The following is a 16,979-nucleotide window of genomic DNA, read 5'->3' as shown; positions in this document are numbered from 1 at the left end:
CTTTCAGCAATTGAATAAATGAGTCATAATGCAACTGTGCAGTAGTAATAAATGAATAATGTGATTAGGACCCCGGTGATGAACTTTAGCAAGGGTACTCCAGGAAAACTTCCTGGAAAACAGGAACTTTGACTTTAGACTGGAAGAAGGAGTATAAACGTGCCAGACAGAGACAATAAAAAGGGTCATTGTAGGTAGCAGAACCGAAATTGCAAAGAGTTGATACATGGGATATTCATGAAATAGAAGTCCAGAATGACCAGAGCCTTTGAAGAGGGTTTAGACAAAGTGCAGGTGGCGAAGCACCAGTCGAAGCAGGCAGGGGAAGTCTATTGGAGGAACTCGTGTGGTAAGGCAAGGAATTCGGCTCCCTGTCATTCACTCTGCATTTTAGGAAACTAGTTTGGGAGGTCATGTGGAGGAGAGCAGAGTCATTAAAAGGATGAAGTCTAGAGCTAGACTGCTTGGATTAAAATCTCGCCTCTGCTATTGACTGGTTTATGACTTCAGGGAAAGTTACTGCGACTTCGCACGTGTCCTCAACTTTCCCAGCTGTAAAATGGGGATGGTAAAGACACACGCCTTGCAAAGTTGTTGTGAGGTTTCCATGAGTCAACTTACACTTAGAAGAGTACCTGGCACATAGTTCGTGTTGGCTAAATAACAAGAGTGAATTGATAATAATGAAAAATAAGTCTTGGTTTACATGATAATATAGAGTAGATTGTGGATGACATGGAGACAAAACTCAGGTTCAGCTTTTCTTGTGGATCAGAGAGGAGCATCAGGTCTAAGCCTTCCAGTCAGTTGAGTGGTCTATAATAATGCAGAAGGAAAATCCTCAGGTCCAAGGCACAGAGGACTCCGAATAAAACAACAAGGTTTCTTAAAACACAGGTGAGCTTGAAATAATCAGTGAGTGGGACAGGTACACAAAACACATAGTAGTGCTCAAACCAGGGGCTTGCAACCACCAAGACATGGAGAAGCCAAGCTTTAAGACACGTGCATATTGGAGTGCCTGGCTGGCTCTGTCGGTAGCACATGCGACTCTTTTTTTTTTTTTTTTTTTAAGATTTTATTTATTTATTCATGAGAGAGAGAGAGAGAGAGAGAGAGAGAGAGAGAGAGAGAGAGGTAGAGACACAGGCAGAGGGAGAAGCAGGCTCCACGCAGGGAGCCCAACATAGGACTCGATCCTAGGTCTTCAGGATCACGCCAGGGAGCTGAAGGCGGTGCTAAACCGCTGAGCGACCCAGGCTGCCCCGCATGTGACTCTTGATCTTAGGGTCATGTGTTCAAGCCCCACGTTGGGTGTAGAGCTTACTTAATAATAATAATAATAATAATAATAATAATAATAAAGACAGGTGCATATGAAGACCTGAAATTAAGCTCTCTGTATAAAGCTAGAAGCATCAAAGAGCTGCACAAGCTATGAAATTGGGACCAGAGAAATCTTTATCTGTCAGCCTGGGGCACGTGACAGGAACATTCTATTCCCTACAGTTCCATAATTGGAAAAAGTGTCACCTGCAAAAATATAAGTAGGCAAAGCAGCCTTCTAATGAATATTAGTCACATTGTGTGTAGATTTTAAGCCAATGAAATGAACGTAAAAACTTCCTGAATAACCCAACTACGTGCTATATAAGAAGCAGTTCAGATTAAATGACATGGGTGGGTAGAAAAAGATGGAAAAGGATATACATGCCAATATTAATTTTTTTTTTAAATGGTGAAGGATCACCTGGGTGGCTCAGTTGGCTAAGGGTCCACCTTTGGCTCAGGCCATGATCCGAGTGTTCTGGGATCCAGCTCCGTGTTGGGAGGAGGTATCTCTGATCAACAGGGAGTCTGCTTCTCCCTCTGCCCCTCTTGCTGCTGCTGCTCTCTCTCATACTCTCTCTCATACTCTTTCTCTGTCCTAAATAAATACATAAAATATTTTAAAAAATAAAAAGAATGATGAAGCAGACTTCAGAGAGATGAAAATTGCTAGGGAAAAGGAAGGACATTACATTTTTAAGTAAGCTCTGCACTTGAGCCTTGAACTCACAACTCCAAGATCAAGAGTTTCATGCTCAATTGATGGAGCCAGTTAGGTGTCCCTGTAGTGCTAGATTTTAGACTAAAACCAAGAGGACATAACAAACCTAATGCTGCACACACCAAACATAGGTGAAGGAAAAAACGACATGAGGCAAAAATTGATAGAACTGAAAAAGGAAGTAGAGAAACCCAAAATTATAGTTACCTAGATTGTAAAAGATCTGAGCAATATGATGAACCAACAGACCTACTGGCAGATAAGAGCACTTTGGTCAAGAGCAGCTGAAAGCACTTGTTAATAGGTCTCCATGGAAGAGTAATCAAGGAAGCCAGAGCCCTAATGCCAGGAATTGAAGTCAAATACGTATCGAGTATATTCTCTAGTCATAATGAAATCATACCAGAAACCAATAATAGAAAGAAAATAGGGGTGTCTTCAAACACATGTAAATTAAACAACACATTCTTAAAAATGCCTGGGCCAAAAATGAATCTAAAAGGAAACAACAAAAAAGAACAGAATGGAAATGAAAATGCAGCGCATCAAAATACGTGGGATGTAGTTAAGGCAGTTCCGAGAGACAGAGAGAAGTATAGCATTAAATGCTTATCTGAAAAATGAGGAAAGTTTTCAAAGCAGTAATTTAGGTTTCTATCTCAAGATACTATAAAAGGAAGAGCAAAATAAATCCAAAGCAGCATAAGAAAGAAAATAATGAGGAGCAGAAATTGGTGAAATTGAAGTAGGAGAATGACAGAGAAAATTAATGGTTTTTTTTTCAAAATGAAAACAATAAAAATGATAAACCACTAAGCAAGAATGACTAAGACCAAAAGTGAAAACAGAAATCCACAATATCTAGAATGAAATAGGTGACATCGCTCCTCACACTACAGCCATTCAAAGGATAATAAAACAACATTATAAATGATATTATCCTCATAGATTTGACAGTTTGAAAAGAATTGACCAATTCTTTGTAAAACTCAGGCTAGTGCAGCTCATCCAAACCTGCAGAATTGGTTACACATGCATATATAATCAATTTGTTTACCCATCCGTTAAAATATACTGGTTCAAACCCTACTGCAAATAGCTTTTAGGCCAACTTTCTGTTTCAGAATATACTTGAGCAAAAAAGGGCAATGGTTAAGAATTCTGGCTTTTGTGGTCAAACACCTCTGCTCTGTTGATCACTAGTTGTGTGGTTTAACTCAATTAAGTAGCCTCTTTCGTGCCTTCTAAGGTAAAAGGATGAGAGCAAGGACCTGTCTCAAAAGACTTCGACGACTGAATGAACTCCAGCTTGTGCCATACAGTGCTTGATAAACTGCTCAAAAAATGATAAGTTTTATTAGAATTTGTTATTGCATCGGTGCAGTCATCATATAATCCACTATCAGTTCCATGTATGAGATAGCTTTGTAGGGAAATCGGATTAGTAGAGTCTTCTGTGAGTGATTGATATGAAAATGCAGACTTTGATGACAGAGGTCTTGCAAAATGAGAAGAGAAAGCTGTTTATATTGAACTTCTATGTTACAGGTGCTCTGTGAGGAATTTCACATGTCGTATCTCATTTTGTCTGCACAACTAGCCTTGTTTATGTGCTGCCGAAGCAAGCACACAACTAGCCTTGTAGAAGAGTGACTGTTATTTACGTTCACAATTGGGATATGAGAAATCTTGCTTCCAAAGCCACGTGGATAGTTAGTGGCCGAACTCTATTCAAATTCCCCAAGCCCTTACTTTTACTTTTTTTTTTTTTTAAAGATTTTATTTATTTATTTGAGAGAGTGAATACAAGCAGGGGGAGGAGCAGAAGGCGAGGGAGAAGCAGACTCCCCATGAGCAGGGAGCCCGACGCAGGACTCCATCCCAGGACCCCACAACCATGACCCGAGCCGAAGGCAGATGCTTAACCAGCTGAGCCACCCTGGTGCCCCTACTTTGATTATCTTGTAGCAAATACGATTAAGTCATAATTGATTGAATGGAGATGAACTTTTCTTCCTTTTGATGCTTCATCTCATTTAACTAATTGAAGCAGTTCATGGCTTGATCTTGTATGCCTGCTGTTGTATCACTTTGCTGGAAATAAGTCATGAAATAATCATGATTTTCATAGTTTCTGGTTGATCTCCCATCAGTTGTCAATGTATAGGTTATAAATTCTGACTGATAAAATTATAGTTAGGTAGATAGTTGGGTAGATGGATGGATGGATATAGTTAGGTAGATAGTTGGGTAGATGGATAGATAGATAGAGCTGGCGACCAAGAAAGTAAGAACCAGTCAGGCTTGAGCATACATGAACAAAAGACTAATTTGTTTTGCTAAGTATCACAGAACTTGGGCATTTTTAAACCCTTAGGAATATACCCCTAAACTTTAGCGACCAGAAGAAAGAAAACTAGAAGGAGGGTAACAGAGGGAGCAATGACCCCACCTTCCACCACCACCCTCCAATATTTTTAAACATCAAATAATGGAATGTTGAATCATTATGTTATACACCTGAAACTAATATCACACTGTATGCTAACGAACTGGAACTTAAATAAAAACTTAAAAAAACAAGCAAAACATTCTTGAGAGACATGAAATAAAATATAATAAATGGAGAGAAGAGGTAATGTACTATACCCAAGGTTTGAAAGAGTCAATACATAACGACCAAATTTATGTATAGATCCATAGCAATCTGAATTAAAATCTCAATAGTTTAAAAAAAAATGACAGATCATGGTACACTTGGGAAATCTTTTTTTTTTTTTTTAAATTTATTTATGATAGTCACACACACACAGAAAGAGAGAGAGAGACATAGGCAGAGGGAGAGGCAGGCTCCATGCACCGGGAGCCCAATGTGGGATTTGATCCCGGGTCTCCAGGATAGTGCCCTGGGCCTAAGGCAGGCGCCAAACCACTGCGCCACCCAGGGATCCCTTGGGAAACCTTTTAAATATTTGTATAAATTCAGATATGAGTGAACGTGCTGTTTTATAAATATGCATTAGTAAAAGTATTTCATGGTAATAAAATTAGAGTTTGTATTTCATTTGGAAAAAAATAATAAATTAGTCCATATTTAAGTGTTTGAATAAAGGAGTGCCTGGCTGGCCGAGTCTGTAGAACGTGAGACTCTTGATCCTGGGATTGTGATTTCAAGCCCCACTTTGGGGGTTAGATTGTATTTAACATTTTTTAAAAAATTAAAAATCTTTGAATAAAGACTCAAATATATTTTTTTGCTGTCTTTCTGTTTTTTTTTTTTTTGTATCACTCAGGTATTTTTGGTTCAGAGTTCACTTATTTTGAAAATTTGATAGTTACTAACTTTACGAAGCTGCAGTTTCGACTTCAATCTTAGCGCGCCCTCTTCTGGTTATTGGGAGGCATGAGAAATTCTGATTTTTAACAAGGGATGCCAAAATTTGCATCAAAATTTGTATTTCCGTATAAGTACCGTGATGGGATGAGCACTGGATGTTATGCTATATGTTGGCAAATTAAACTCCAATAAAAAAATCTGTATTTCCATATTTTTGTAATTAAATTTCTGAAATGTGACTGAAAATCACCGCTGCTGGTAGTCAGGGATTGACCAGTCTACCTGAACTGCGGTGTGTGATGACCAGGAACCGTTTTTACGCACCAGAAATCTCAAAGAAGCTTATATCTGAGGGCCAGGATATAAACTTAGGGCCCAAATGGCAACACCACAAGGGGGGAGAAAGGATGAAGGAAGAAAACTGATCTAATTTGTCGGTTTTTGCATGTCAGGGGAGGTACTAGGTATTTCCCAGCCATCATCTTAAAGGGGTCAATGGTTGCGAGTTTGACAAAGAAGATTGAGTGCAAGAGTTTAAGTGACTCTCCTAAGATCCCATAACTGCTAGAGCCAGGCATCGAGGGCTCCTTGACTGCAGATCTTGTCCTCTCTCCATTCATATGTGATAGAAGGTAGAGAGAGAAGCAGAGCGACCTATGAGAGACGAGTTTGTGACTTACTCATTCAATTACTCATTTAACAAGCATGGTTATAGTCGTGGACTGTAGAGTATATACGGTGAAAATAAATTAAATATATTTTCATTTAGACTATTTTTAATAGGCAAATAGATTTTAGCCATAAAGATTATTGGATGTCAAGTTACCTCTTCATTACGCAGTATTGAGTACTAACAGACTGTGTTCTTCTTTACCTTTTTTTTTAACACAAAAAAGGGTATTTAAGAAAAGATTTATTTATTTATTTATTTATTTATTTATTTATTTATTTATGAGAGAGGAAGAGAGAATACATGTGTGGGAGCAGGGGGAGGGACACAGGAGAGGAAGAGAGAGAGATTGAGAATCCTAAGCAGACTCTCTGCTGAGCTCAGGGCCCGACTTGGGCTCAATCTCATGACCCTGTGGTCATGACCTGAGCCAAAACCAAGAGTCAGAGGCTTAACCAACTGAGCCGCCCAGGTGCTCCAAAATTATATTTCTATTTCCCATAGGAGAGGGAGAAAGGTATAAAAACGAAAAGTTTTGCCCCCAGTGCTGACTACATAGTAAATGTTGAGTTCATTTTTATTTATGGTTATGACAACTCTGGGGTGTAAGGCATCGAATTTCAATTACCCTGAACAGGTAACCAGACAGTCCTGGTTTACTATCCTGGGGTAATTGCTCACAGGCCCCCCCGACTTCATAGGACAGTCCTGGTTTACTGCCGCTATCCTGGGGTAATTGCTCACAGGACCCCCCCCCCCCCATCACTGTTCAAAATATCCTACTTTGGACAATGCATTTAATGTCGCCTTTCATACTTGTGGAAACCAAGGCCCAGAGAACTGAAGCAACCAGTCCAAGGTGACCAGTTTGTAAGTTGCCAGTTGAGAGCTGAGAGACATTTGACCTCTGCTCTTTTCACTGCACCAACGTTGTGTCTGTCACATTTTTGGAATTTCTCCAGGGCCTCTTTGACCCTCTCTTGGCCTATTGAGGCATATAATTTATTGTTAGTCTTCAGAGGCTAAGTCATAACTGTGATTGAGCTTCCCACACAAGATGGAATTCCATTTGCAAGAGGAAGCTCAGATCCCGCTGAGCTGACTGCTCATGGATGCTAGACGCTGCACGTGGTTGCTCTGCAGATGATCACCAGGCCCTTCTTCGCTAGGTCACACCCAAAGTTTCTGAGGATATTGAAAGGCAGTGTTGAATATTTTGCCCTTTATTGACTATTTTGGCCTTCCTGGGGGGCTCAATCAGATCAAAGTGGCAACCTTGCTGAGTAATAACTTCACTAATTAGTTTCTGATAAAAGTGTGTCATTGTCAGAGAGGAGAGAGTCCTTTGTGCTAAAACTTCCAGGACTGGGGTTATCAAATGTGTAGACCCTTGCGATGTAGCCTCAGGACCGTTGTCCACAGGTAAACCAGCAGACCAACGAGAGCCAGCATGCGGAATGAATGTAGGGTCAGAGGTGGAAGGTGGGGGGTAGGTTGAAGCCAAAATTTGAGTTGCGCAGTGAAGAGCACCATGGGGGGAAGAAGATGCAAAAGGACAGCCTTGGGAGCCGATCGGGAGGATGTACCTAAAGGGAAACTGAGTCACCCCTTTTTTTTTCCTTTAAAGCTAGTGGAAGTGGGGGGCACTGAGAAGCCAGATAATAAGATACTGTATTTAACAAAAACTCATTAACTTTAATGTGACTCGACCCATTTCTTTTCCCAGGAGAGTTTGAATTTCCAGAAGCGATAAGGTAGACCGAAGTCTCAGCAGGGGCTGACAGCCTGGACGTACTTCAGTGAGGTCTCTGCTTGGAGAAACCTCAACTCAGAGGTGGAGGCAGCCTGCTGTGGCAATTGGTAGGGTGCCTGTCTGGGCAGCGCCACGCATTTCAGCGGACTTAGAGAAGCATCGAGAATGATGATTTTTTGAGAAGCTGTTCTCTTTCCGGGCTTCGGTCCTGATGTAAAATTCCAAATTAGATATTCTTTTTCTTCTCTGTCTTGGCTTCAAATAACATACTCATAATAAGAGTATATCATAACCTCACTTTTGTGTGAGAAACACTTTTGTGTTTTATGTGGCGAGAAAGGAATACTTTTTTGGCGGATAATGAGGGAGAAGGAGAGAGAGAGAGATTTCATACTCTGCACTTTGTGCAGAGAGAAACCGTCCTGAATCTTGCAAAGGCACACAACAAAGTCAGCTAGCTGAGAAGCTGCCCAATTTCTGCAAAATCCAATTGGAAGAATCCTTTACCGTCTTATCAGCATCCTTCTTACTATCTTGGTTTCTTAGGGATTGCCCAAATTGGTCCCAGTGTATGTTTAAAGAGCACCCCCACTCCCACTTTCTTCGTCCACTCACAAGGCCTCATGTCTGGCTCCTTAATAGCCCGTAATCAGGTGAATTGTTTATGCTGTTAAGTGAACGCAGCCTTATGCTTGAGGTTCCCTGGTGTGTTGCCATGGAAATGCCACGATCACGGATTCAGCATCAGGATTTTTGGCCACACTGTGGAAATGAGCATATAGAGAAAAGGCAAGTTGAGATTAAAAAAAACCCAAACAAACCTAAATCATACCTCGTCCCTTGCTTATACAGCAAACATATCCTTTAAAGAGTTTAATTTTTTTAAAAGATTTTGCTCATTTGAGAGAGAGAGAGCGAGAGCATAGGCATGGGGGAGAGGGAGAAGCAGGCTGCCACTGAGCAGGACTCTGGGGTCACGACCTGAGTTGAAGGCAGACCCTTCACGGGCTGAGCCACCCGGGCGCCCCAAGTGTTTAATTTTTGCATTTAACTTTGAAAAATAGAATCCAGGGTAATAGATACGTGAAAGCAGCCTGCTAACTAGAGGTGGGTAGTCTGGAAACAAAGAATAAAGAGATTGCTGGTTTTGCTATTTTGGTTGCTGGTGACAGTAATCGTCCCCTGGTTATATATATGGTTAAACAGCCACAGTGCACGGAAGGCATTGGGCCTGGCCTTTCACAATGTAGTGGCCGCTGTCCCTACCAGGTCCACCCTGGTGATGCGGCTGATGCCCAGGTGGTACCTGGGGAGGAGGCTCTGTGTGCATAGTTAGGGACTCCGGGCAGGCCTGTGAGCGTGGTTAGGGACCTCGGGCAGCCCCATGCACGTAGTTAAGGATGCCAGGCAGCGGGCCCCGAATACCTGAACTTGGGTCACTGGACGGGCCCCCTGGGATCGTAGGGGCCCTTATATGCCGAGGAGGAAAGCAGAAGCCAGTCAGAGGCCTGAAGCCCTTAGAGACATCGGAGGCTTGGGAAGGACTCCACCCGGTGTGGCTGTGAGCTGGGGAGCCTGGGGAGGCCCTGCCCACCGAGGAGGCCACCCCGGGCCCAGCAGGTGCCCCAGCAGGTGCGCAGCGGGTGCCGCAGCGGGTGCCACAGCGGGTGCCCCATCAGGTGCCGCTTAGAAACAAGCTTGTTTTTAACGGAGGTAAAACAGTGTGGAGGTGATGGAGAAGGTGGGATCACCAGCTGGTGGGAAGGATGAGAATCCATGAACGTCTGCATCCGGGTTAGCCCGTTAGCACCCAGAGTCCCCAGAGTCTGCACTTCCCTGGGCCTTCCTCCTCTTCGCCAGCTGGTATCCCCCAGGTAAAGTGTCCAGAGCCACTAGACCATACGATGGATGACACCACACAATGGAGGAGCCCCTCCCCAGCCACGTTTCCCTTCCTAGAGACAGCTGGCGGGAGAAGGACACCGTGTGTTGAAGCAGGCCATGAAATGGGCCTGGACTGTTAGGCCCACAACTCCTAAGAACCTAGTGGAGGTTTCCCCCTTGGGGTTTCCCTAGAAACTACCCCGCCTCCTGGTGTGTTCTCTTCAGAATATTCAGCCCCTCAGGTGTAGGGAGAAGGGAGTTTTTCCAGATAAGCATGAGGAGAGATTGGGGAGGACAGGGCATTTGCATTACAGGGGGTAGAATTTTACCCCATGAAGACTAAGCTGGTCATGCAGCTGGGGGGGTGGGGGGGTGGGGGTGGAGTAGATTCCCACACCGGAAATGGTCAAATGGTCAAATGGTCATTTTGGGGTAACAGAGGTTCACACCTGGTGTGTGAAAGGCGACTCAAGGATACCAACGTGTGATGGGAGGATGCACAGCTTAGAAGAAAGTCAGTCGCTTCCTATAGCTGGATTTCTTGTCAACCTTGTGGAGGGTACTAAAAAGCCTTTGCTAAGGTAGACAGTTCCAGAATTTATTTTTAATATCCTCACAAAACCTTATTTCCCACAAGAGCACCGTGAGGTAGATATCATTATTTCTGTGTAGAAGAAATAGTAGAAGAAAAGGAGAAGACGCCGAGACTCAAATAATTACATCATTGCCAGGTGAGGGTGCAGGTGAGGCTTCTGTTTTCTTTCAAGCTCCCCACTGCCTCCGCTAAGATACAGTTCTTTCCCCTCCCCTAGGTGCTTTTTTTTTTTAAGATTTTATTTATTCATGAGAGACACACACAGAGAGAGAGGCAGAGACACAGGCAGAGTGAGAAGCAGGGTTCCCACGGGGACCTCGATGTGGGATTAGATCCCAGGACCCCAGGATGATGCCCTCAGCCAAAGGCAGATCTCAACCGTTGAGCCACCCAGGCGTCCCTGTGTGGTCCTTTTTAAATTTTTTAAAAAATTTATTTATTTATGATAGAGAGAGAGAGAGAGAGAGAGAGAGAGAGAGGCAGAGACACAGGCAGAGGGAGAAGCAGGCTCCATGCACCGGGAGCCCGACGTGGGATTCGATCCCGGGTCTCCAGGATCGTGCCCTGCGCCAAAGGCAGGCGCTAAACCGCTGCACCACCCAGGGATCCCCTGTGTGGTCCTTTTTAATTAAAAATGAGAATTCTAGGGCTCTGGTAGGTCTAGATAAACCAAGAAATGTTTTCTCTGGACTCCCGGCTTACCAGGTGATGGCGTCCTCATCACTACCGTGACTGGCTTGCAGACTTCACGCCTCTCACACCTGGAGGCTCTGCTAGGTTGGAGGTCCTGGTCACCGGGGATGGAGAGTGGGGAGGAGCGTCTCCTACAACGGAGACGGTCGGTGGCCAAGTGGATGGGAAGCTATACACTGCCACCTGTTCACTTAGGGGTCCTCAGGCCAAGGGCCCCGCGGACACAGCAAGGAAGGGGTAAATGGTCTGTTTTATTTTTTTAGCATTCTATTACATATGGGAACAGGGAAGCTTTATGTCTAGAACTGAAAGGATTCCCCGGAGTGCCTCTTGGTACTGGGGGTACTATCAGCAGCAGTGATGTTGATGGACAATTGCAACCACCCAGGTCTGACCAGGACCAAACCATGAACGGCAGAGACTCCTGGGGCGGGAGGCCCCAAGCACCCCTCCAGGTGAGTGCTCTGCGCCAGCTGAAGATGAAGCAGCGTGAGGGAAGGCTAGACGGAGTGAGTGAGGGGATGCTGACTGCTAATTACAGCCCGACTATGGTCGACAACCTCTCAACACACCTACGACAGAGTGGACGCAACATGCGCAGGAGCAGATCTGCGTGTCGCAAGCAGTGCACGACAGCAAGTGTCCTGGCTGCCCCCGGCCACGTCTCCTGGCCTCTGATTTTACCCGGTGCCGAGGTGGGCAGCTCTTCGTGGGCTTCAGCTCAGCTTCTGCAGCCAGCTGCTCCGTCCTAGGGGTGTAACATGTATGTTTGCACTTTCAGAGTGTGCGTGTGTGAGTGTGTGTGGCTGTAAGGGGGTGTAGGGGTGTGTGTGTGGGTGGATTCTAAAGCCCAGAGCTGGAATCCTTTAGGGCTACCCAGCTGGCTGCAGGCTGGCACTTCGGCAGGGACCCTTGACCAGGGGCCCCCACGCAGGCCCTCCCGCAAAGCCCGGGTTCCTCACGGCCCAACACCCGGGTCTTAGGCACCAGCCTCCCGAGAGAGACAGAGCCGGCCCGAAGCTGTGCCGTGGTGTCGCTCCCACTACAGTCTGTCCTCAAGGCAGTCACAAGGCAGCCCGGGTCCCAGGGGAGGGGAAAGGTTCTGTTTCTTTACACAGTAAAGACGAAGCTCTTGGGGAAGCTCGCATGGACGGGAGGTGTGGCTCTGGCCATTTCTGTAGCAGCCAGCCAGCCCACATCCAAAGGATGAGCGGGAATGAACCGAGCTGAGAAGAAGGGGCTGGGATGGGACATGGGGGAGGAGTGTTCTAGAAAAAGAGAGGAGGGTTGCAGGCTCTGTGGGAGGTGAGCGAGGGGGGCTGTTCGGCCTCAAAGTGGACGGCCAGTCCGGGACACTAGACAGGGGTTGCTGGGCAGCCAGGGCCAGGCCCGGTAGGGCCCCGTGGCCCATATTCCCCATTGTCCCTTCACTGTAAAGGAATCGAGAAGACTGGATGCATTTTAAGTGGACGTGAGTGTGGGTATGTGTGGAAGCTGCGCTGGAGAAGGGGATGCCGTGGTCGGTCTGATTTGCAGGCTTAAGATACCATTTTGGTTACAGTGGGGGGCGGGTCGGGGCAGGTGAGGACAGGTGGCGTGCTAATAGGGACGTGTGTGGGCCTGCTGGTTACATGGACCTGAGAGGCAACAAGAGAAAGGGACATAAAACAGGGTAACTTGAGTACGGTCAGACCATCGATAAGTTTGTCGGAAACGGATTTAGCTGTTTTATGGGGTAGGGGTAGCAAGAACATTCAGGAATGACTCAGGTTTTTGACCGACACGCCCAGAGAAAGAAGTGACACTGGTTAGCAAGGGCCCCTGCTCGATGGGGGGGAGTGGGTGTACGCTGTGGGTTTGAGGTGCCTTTCACATGGCCAAATGCCAACGTCAGTTGGCAGCGCCAGGTGCTCAACATTTCAGAGTATATCAAATGGATCGTCCTATGGCTCAGTTGCCACTTAGGAACCCGGAAGGCATCTTCTCCCAAGTGGTCTCTGTCACATCAAGAATTCCTCTTTGTTTAGCCCCTAAGTATACACTGAGCACCGTAAGTACCCGTCACTGTCCTAAACATGAAAGACACTGGGGGTAAGAAATCAGAATTCCTGTCCACGAGGGACTCCTGTTCCAGTGATGGAGACAGTCCATCCACGGAAAAATGAACAGGAATTATCGTTGGAAGTGCTACGAAGAGTAAAGTTAAGGCAGGCAGGGCCCTGGAGAGTGACAGGTGGCGTTTTAGATTTGAAAGGGAAGATGTGTTTTATGAGATCATCTTGAATGGCAGCCCGCCGGTGAGGATGGTGGGGGGCCAGCTCTCCAGGGCCAACCAGTGCCCCCCGTGCTGCTGTGACCTCCTGCCTGGGCAAGACCCTGACTTAGGGGCCTTTAGTCACCATCCCAGGCCTTCAATCACCATCCCACAGACAACAGCCTTGTCCCATGGGTCAACCATATATACGCCAACAGGTCTGACGACCTGATTTTTTTTTTTTTAAGATTTTATCCATTTATTCATGAGAGAGAGAGAAAGAGAGAAAGAGAGAAAGAGAGAGAGGCAGAGAGAGAAGCAGGTTCCACGCAGGGAGTCCGATGTGGGACTCGATCCCAGGACTCCAGGATCATGCCCTGGACCCAAGGCAGGTGGTAAACCACTGAGCCACCCAGGGATCCCTGATGACCTGATTAGAGTGAGAGTGCCCACATGCACGTGATCTGATTTTAACTATAGTAGAAAGATACCAAAAAGCCTGAGGTAGAGGAGTGACCTGATCCGAATTATATTTTCAGTGGCTAGGTTGGGCTGCTGTGTGAGCACAGTGTAGAAGGGACAAGGAGGGTAGAAGCAGGGAAGTACTGTGGTGATCCAGAAGAAGGGAATCGTGGCCTGGGTTGGGGTGACAGAGGCAGAGATGCTGGGAGTGGGCACCTCTGGGACTCTGCTACCAATGAGGCTGGGTCGCTTAGGCCATAAGGCCCTGTTAGGCCTGCGCCTCTGCTCTCCAGGCCCTCCTGGCTGCGTCAGGGTGCAGGGCTGCTCCCCAGGGCCTGGCTGGTTGAGAAGGTTGAGAAGCTTGTGTGGTAAGGTCATCTCCAAGTTCAAGCACATACATTAGTGATTTTTCACCATTTGAGGCGTCTTAGAACCTAAAAAACGAAAACTGGCTAATCATGATGATAAAAGATTCGCTGTCTCCCACGTGAAGGCATTTGCTCCTCCTCTTGTAACCACACTCCTATTACCTTAGCATTTAAATATTTTACTTGCCCTTGACTTCCTTTGTGCCTTAATTCTAAAAATTGTCCTTCAAATCTGTAAAATTGGCTTGGGCTTTTTTGGGGGGGAATCAAGAAAGGATTTCAATACCAAATGAATTGCAAGGAAGGATTTCAATATTAAATGAGAGAGCAAACAAGTGAGCAGTTGAGTAAATAAACTACTTTGCTTCAGAGGGTTTGTAGCAAAGAGTGGAAAGAAAAACATTTATTTTGTAGAGGAAAGCTTCAGGAGACACTGTGAAACTTGTTTTCATGTATATGAAAGGGGGTGACACACTAATATTGATTTCCTTTGAATACGATACCTCAAAAAGTGAACTTGAGTATTTTTTTTAATTGAAATATATTTAACACATGACACAGTGTAAATTTTAGGTTTACAACATGTTAGTTTGATATATTTATAGATTTAATATTATTGTCGCGGTAGCGATAATTAGCTCCTCTGTTGATCACAGATGCCTAAGTATTTACTAGGAAAAATTTCTGTTCAGAGAAAAACGTGAACGGTTGGAAAGGATTAATAAAAGTAGCTGTGATTGGGATTTTTTGGATGACTTTTTAGAGTACCTTGTTTTCTTTTGCCTGAGGCTACTTCGTTGCAATCCTACATGGAACAGTAGAACAGATGGGTTAAATAAACATAATTTTTATAAATGGAAGGTATAATTAATATATCACTTTCCAACAAATTTCTTTTTGGGAAATAGCATGAAGTTTTAAAATGTTCTACTGATTAAAATATTGGTAATTTAACAACATTACATTGCATTTGAAAGCAGTTTTTAGTGGGATGCTTAAAAGAAAAATGTTATAAATTATGAGCAAAACACGGTAGCAAGTCACGTTTATGATTTTTTTTTTCTTGTTGGTTGTTCTATGTTCAGCTTGAGGACCGTGTCCTAATTAATGATAGGAATTGCCAGCCTAGGGTGGCTCAGCGGTTAAGCGTCTGCCTTCAGCCCAGGCCGTGATCCTGGAGACCCGGGATCGAGTCCCGCATCGGGTTCCCCACATGGAGCCTGCTTCTTCCTCTGCCTTATTTTCTCTGCCTCTCTCTCTGTGTCTCTCATGAATAAATAAATTCTTAAAAAAGAAAAAAAAAGAAATTGCCAGCCCAGATTCCACCAGCCACTAAAGCCATAATGCATTTTAGGATTAAAGATGAATAATTCAGGAAATATTTTGGGGAGGCTTTTCTTTCAACATTGCAACTCTAACAGCAGGTGGAATTTAACAGCACCTGGAATAAGCAGGAACTAATGAGCTAAAAATTGCTTCCTTTCACGTCCAAAATTTTTCTTATTTTCGCTAGCTCTGTCTAAAGGGAAAAATCATTCAGAGTGTACGTATCGACGACCTGGACGGTAGAGCAAAGTAGTGGAGAACATCTCACATGAGAGAAAAGGCAAGTGCTTATGAATCAGGAGGTGAATTGGCAGCGAAATGCACTCTATTGCGTGACTAGTCAGAGGCACTTGGGTGTGTTGCTTGTCACTTAATCTGCAGATTCTCACACGCGCCCCACCCTATTGCTACTACTACTATCCAACATGGGATTTCAATGGAGGGAATTCCTGCCAGGCACTACTCATTTGCCTCGCACCCCCTTGTGGCCTCCCTGGGGCTTGGCCGTTGTTGCTACCCTCATTGTTGATGGTTAACATCTTGAAATAATTTATCCAATATTCTGATGACTCCCTGGGAGGACCATACACATCTGATCCTGTGATGCTGCGCAGTGGCTCCAGGCTTGCGCAGGCCTGGGTTAGACTGCACGCTCTCGGTGGGGGTTGTGGCCTCTACAGGGTCAGACCTGCTGAGGGGTGGCTGACAGGGTGGCTGAGCCTCCGAGGGTCTGAAGCCTGAACATCCAACCACGTCTACCAGGAAGCATCACTGGGGGGCTTTGCTGCATCCTTACAAACGCCTTTGTGAGCCCAGGCGAGTGCAGTTTGCTTCTCATAGTTTTAAAACATTGGCCAAGGGTAAAATCATTTCAATATTTTTTGGATCTTGTGGTATTTGTGGAATGTACGGCTTTTAAAACCTGTATAATTTCCTTGGACTTTGTTTTTTTTTTTCACCTAAATTATCAGAATATAAGGGCAGGATCAATTTACTGGCCTGTGAGTTGAGCAGTTTCATGGCCAATCAATGAGTAGTAATGGCAGGAGAAAGAACCTGTACTTGTTCTTTCTCATGTTAAATTTGCAAACATTTTTCAGTCTTTAGTTATATGTTTCATACGTAACAACAAAAATCATCTGAGTAAACTTTTGTTAACCTAGTGTTGTTTGCCATAGGAGAAAAATAGTAAAACCAAGCAAGCTCTGTTATGTTGATAAAATTAAAGAGCTTAAACATCTATTTTTGGTGACGGTGATCATAATAAATGTACTGATTTGCTAAATCAAATGTTTTGCTTTTGATCCAGCCTTAAGGTTAGTTGCAAAAAATTCTTATTTAGAAAGAGTCACATGCAGTTTGAATTTTTTTTTTTTTTTCAGTTTGAATTTGAAGTGGGAGAGCTGGGTTCTTGTCTCACCGAGTGGAAGCATGGATCTCGAGGACACAGGACAGTGAGCAAAGCCGTAGAAGTTTATTAAGCCGAGGTACAGAGAAAGAAAGCTCTGAGGAGTGACAGGGGTCCCCACAGGGCCACCCCCGAAGGTTTTTAGGGACAGCCTTTTAATGAGAGCTGACAGGGAAGCT

The 16,979-nt window shown here is 44.7% G+C and overlaps 1 protein-coding gene across 1 annotated transcript in view; it reads right to left on the bottom strand.

Annotated features, from left to right (window-relative positions):
* RNF217 (ring finger protein 217) overlaps window positions 1-9,600 on the bottom strand; it is a 198,445-nt gene extending 188,845 nt beyond the window's left edge. The window contains exon 1 of the mRNA XM_041732879.1: window positions 9,405-9,600. Within this exon, the coding sequence (XP_041588813.1) occupies window positions 9,405-9,600 (196 nt within the window). The remainder of the gene's footprint in view (window positions 1-9,404) is intronic.
* Between the last annotated feature and the right edge of the window lie 7,379 nt (window positions 9,601-16,979).

Source organism: Vulpes lagopus, chromosome 2, assembly GCF_018345385.1.
Source record: "Vulpes lagopus strain Blue_001 chromosome 2, ASM1834538v1, whole genome shotgun sequence".
In the NCBI taxonomy this organism is placed as follows: Eukaryota; Metazoa; Chordata; class Mammalia; order Carnivora; family Canidae; genus Vulpes; species Vulpes lagopus.
This window is presented reverse-complemented; position numbering and strand designations above follow the sequence as displayed.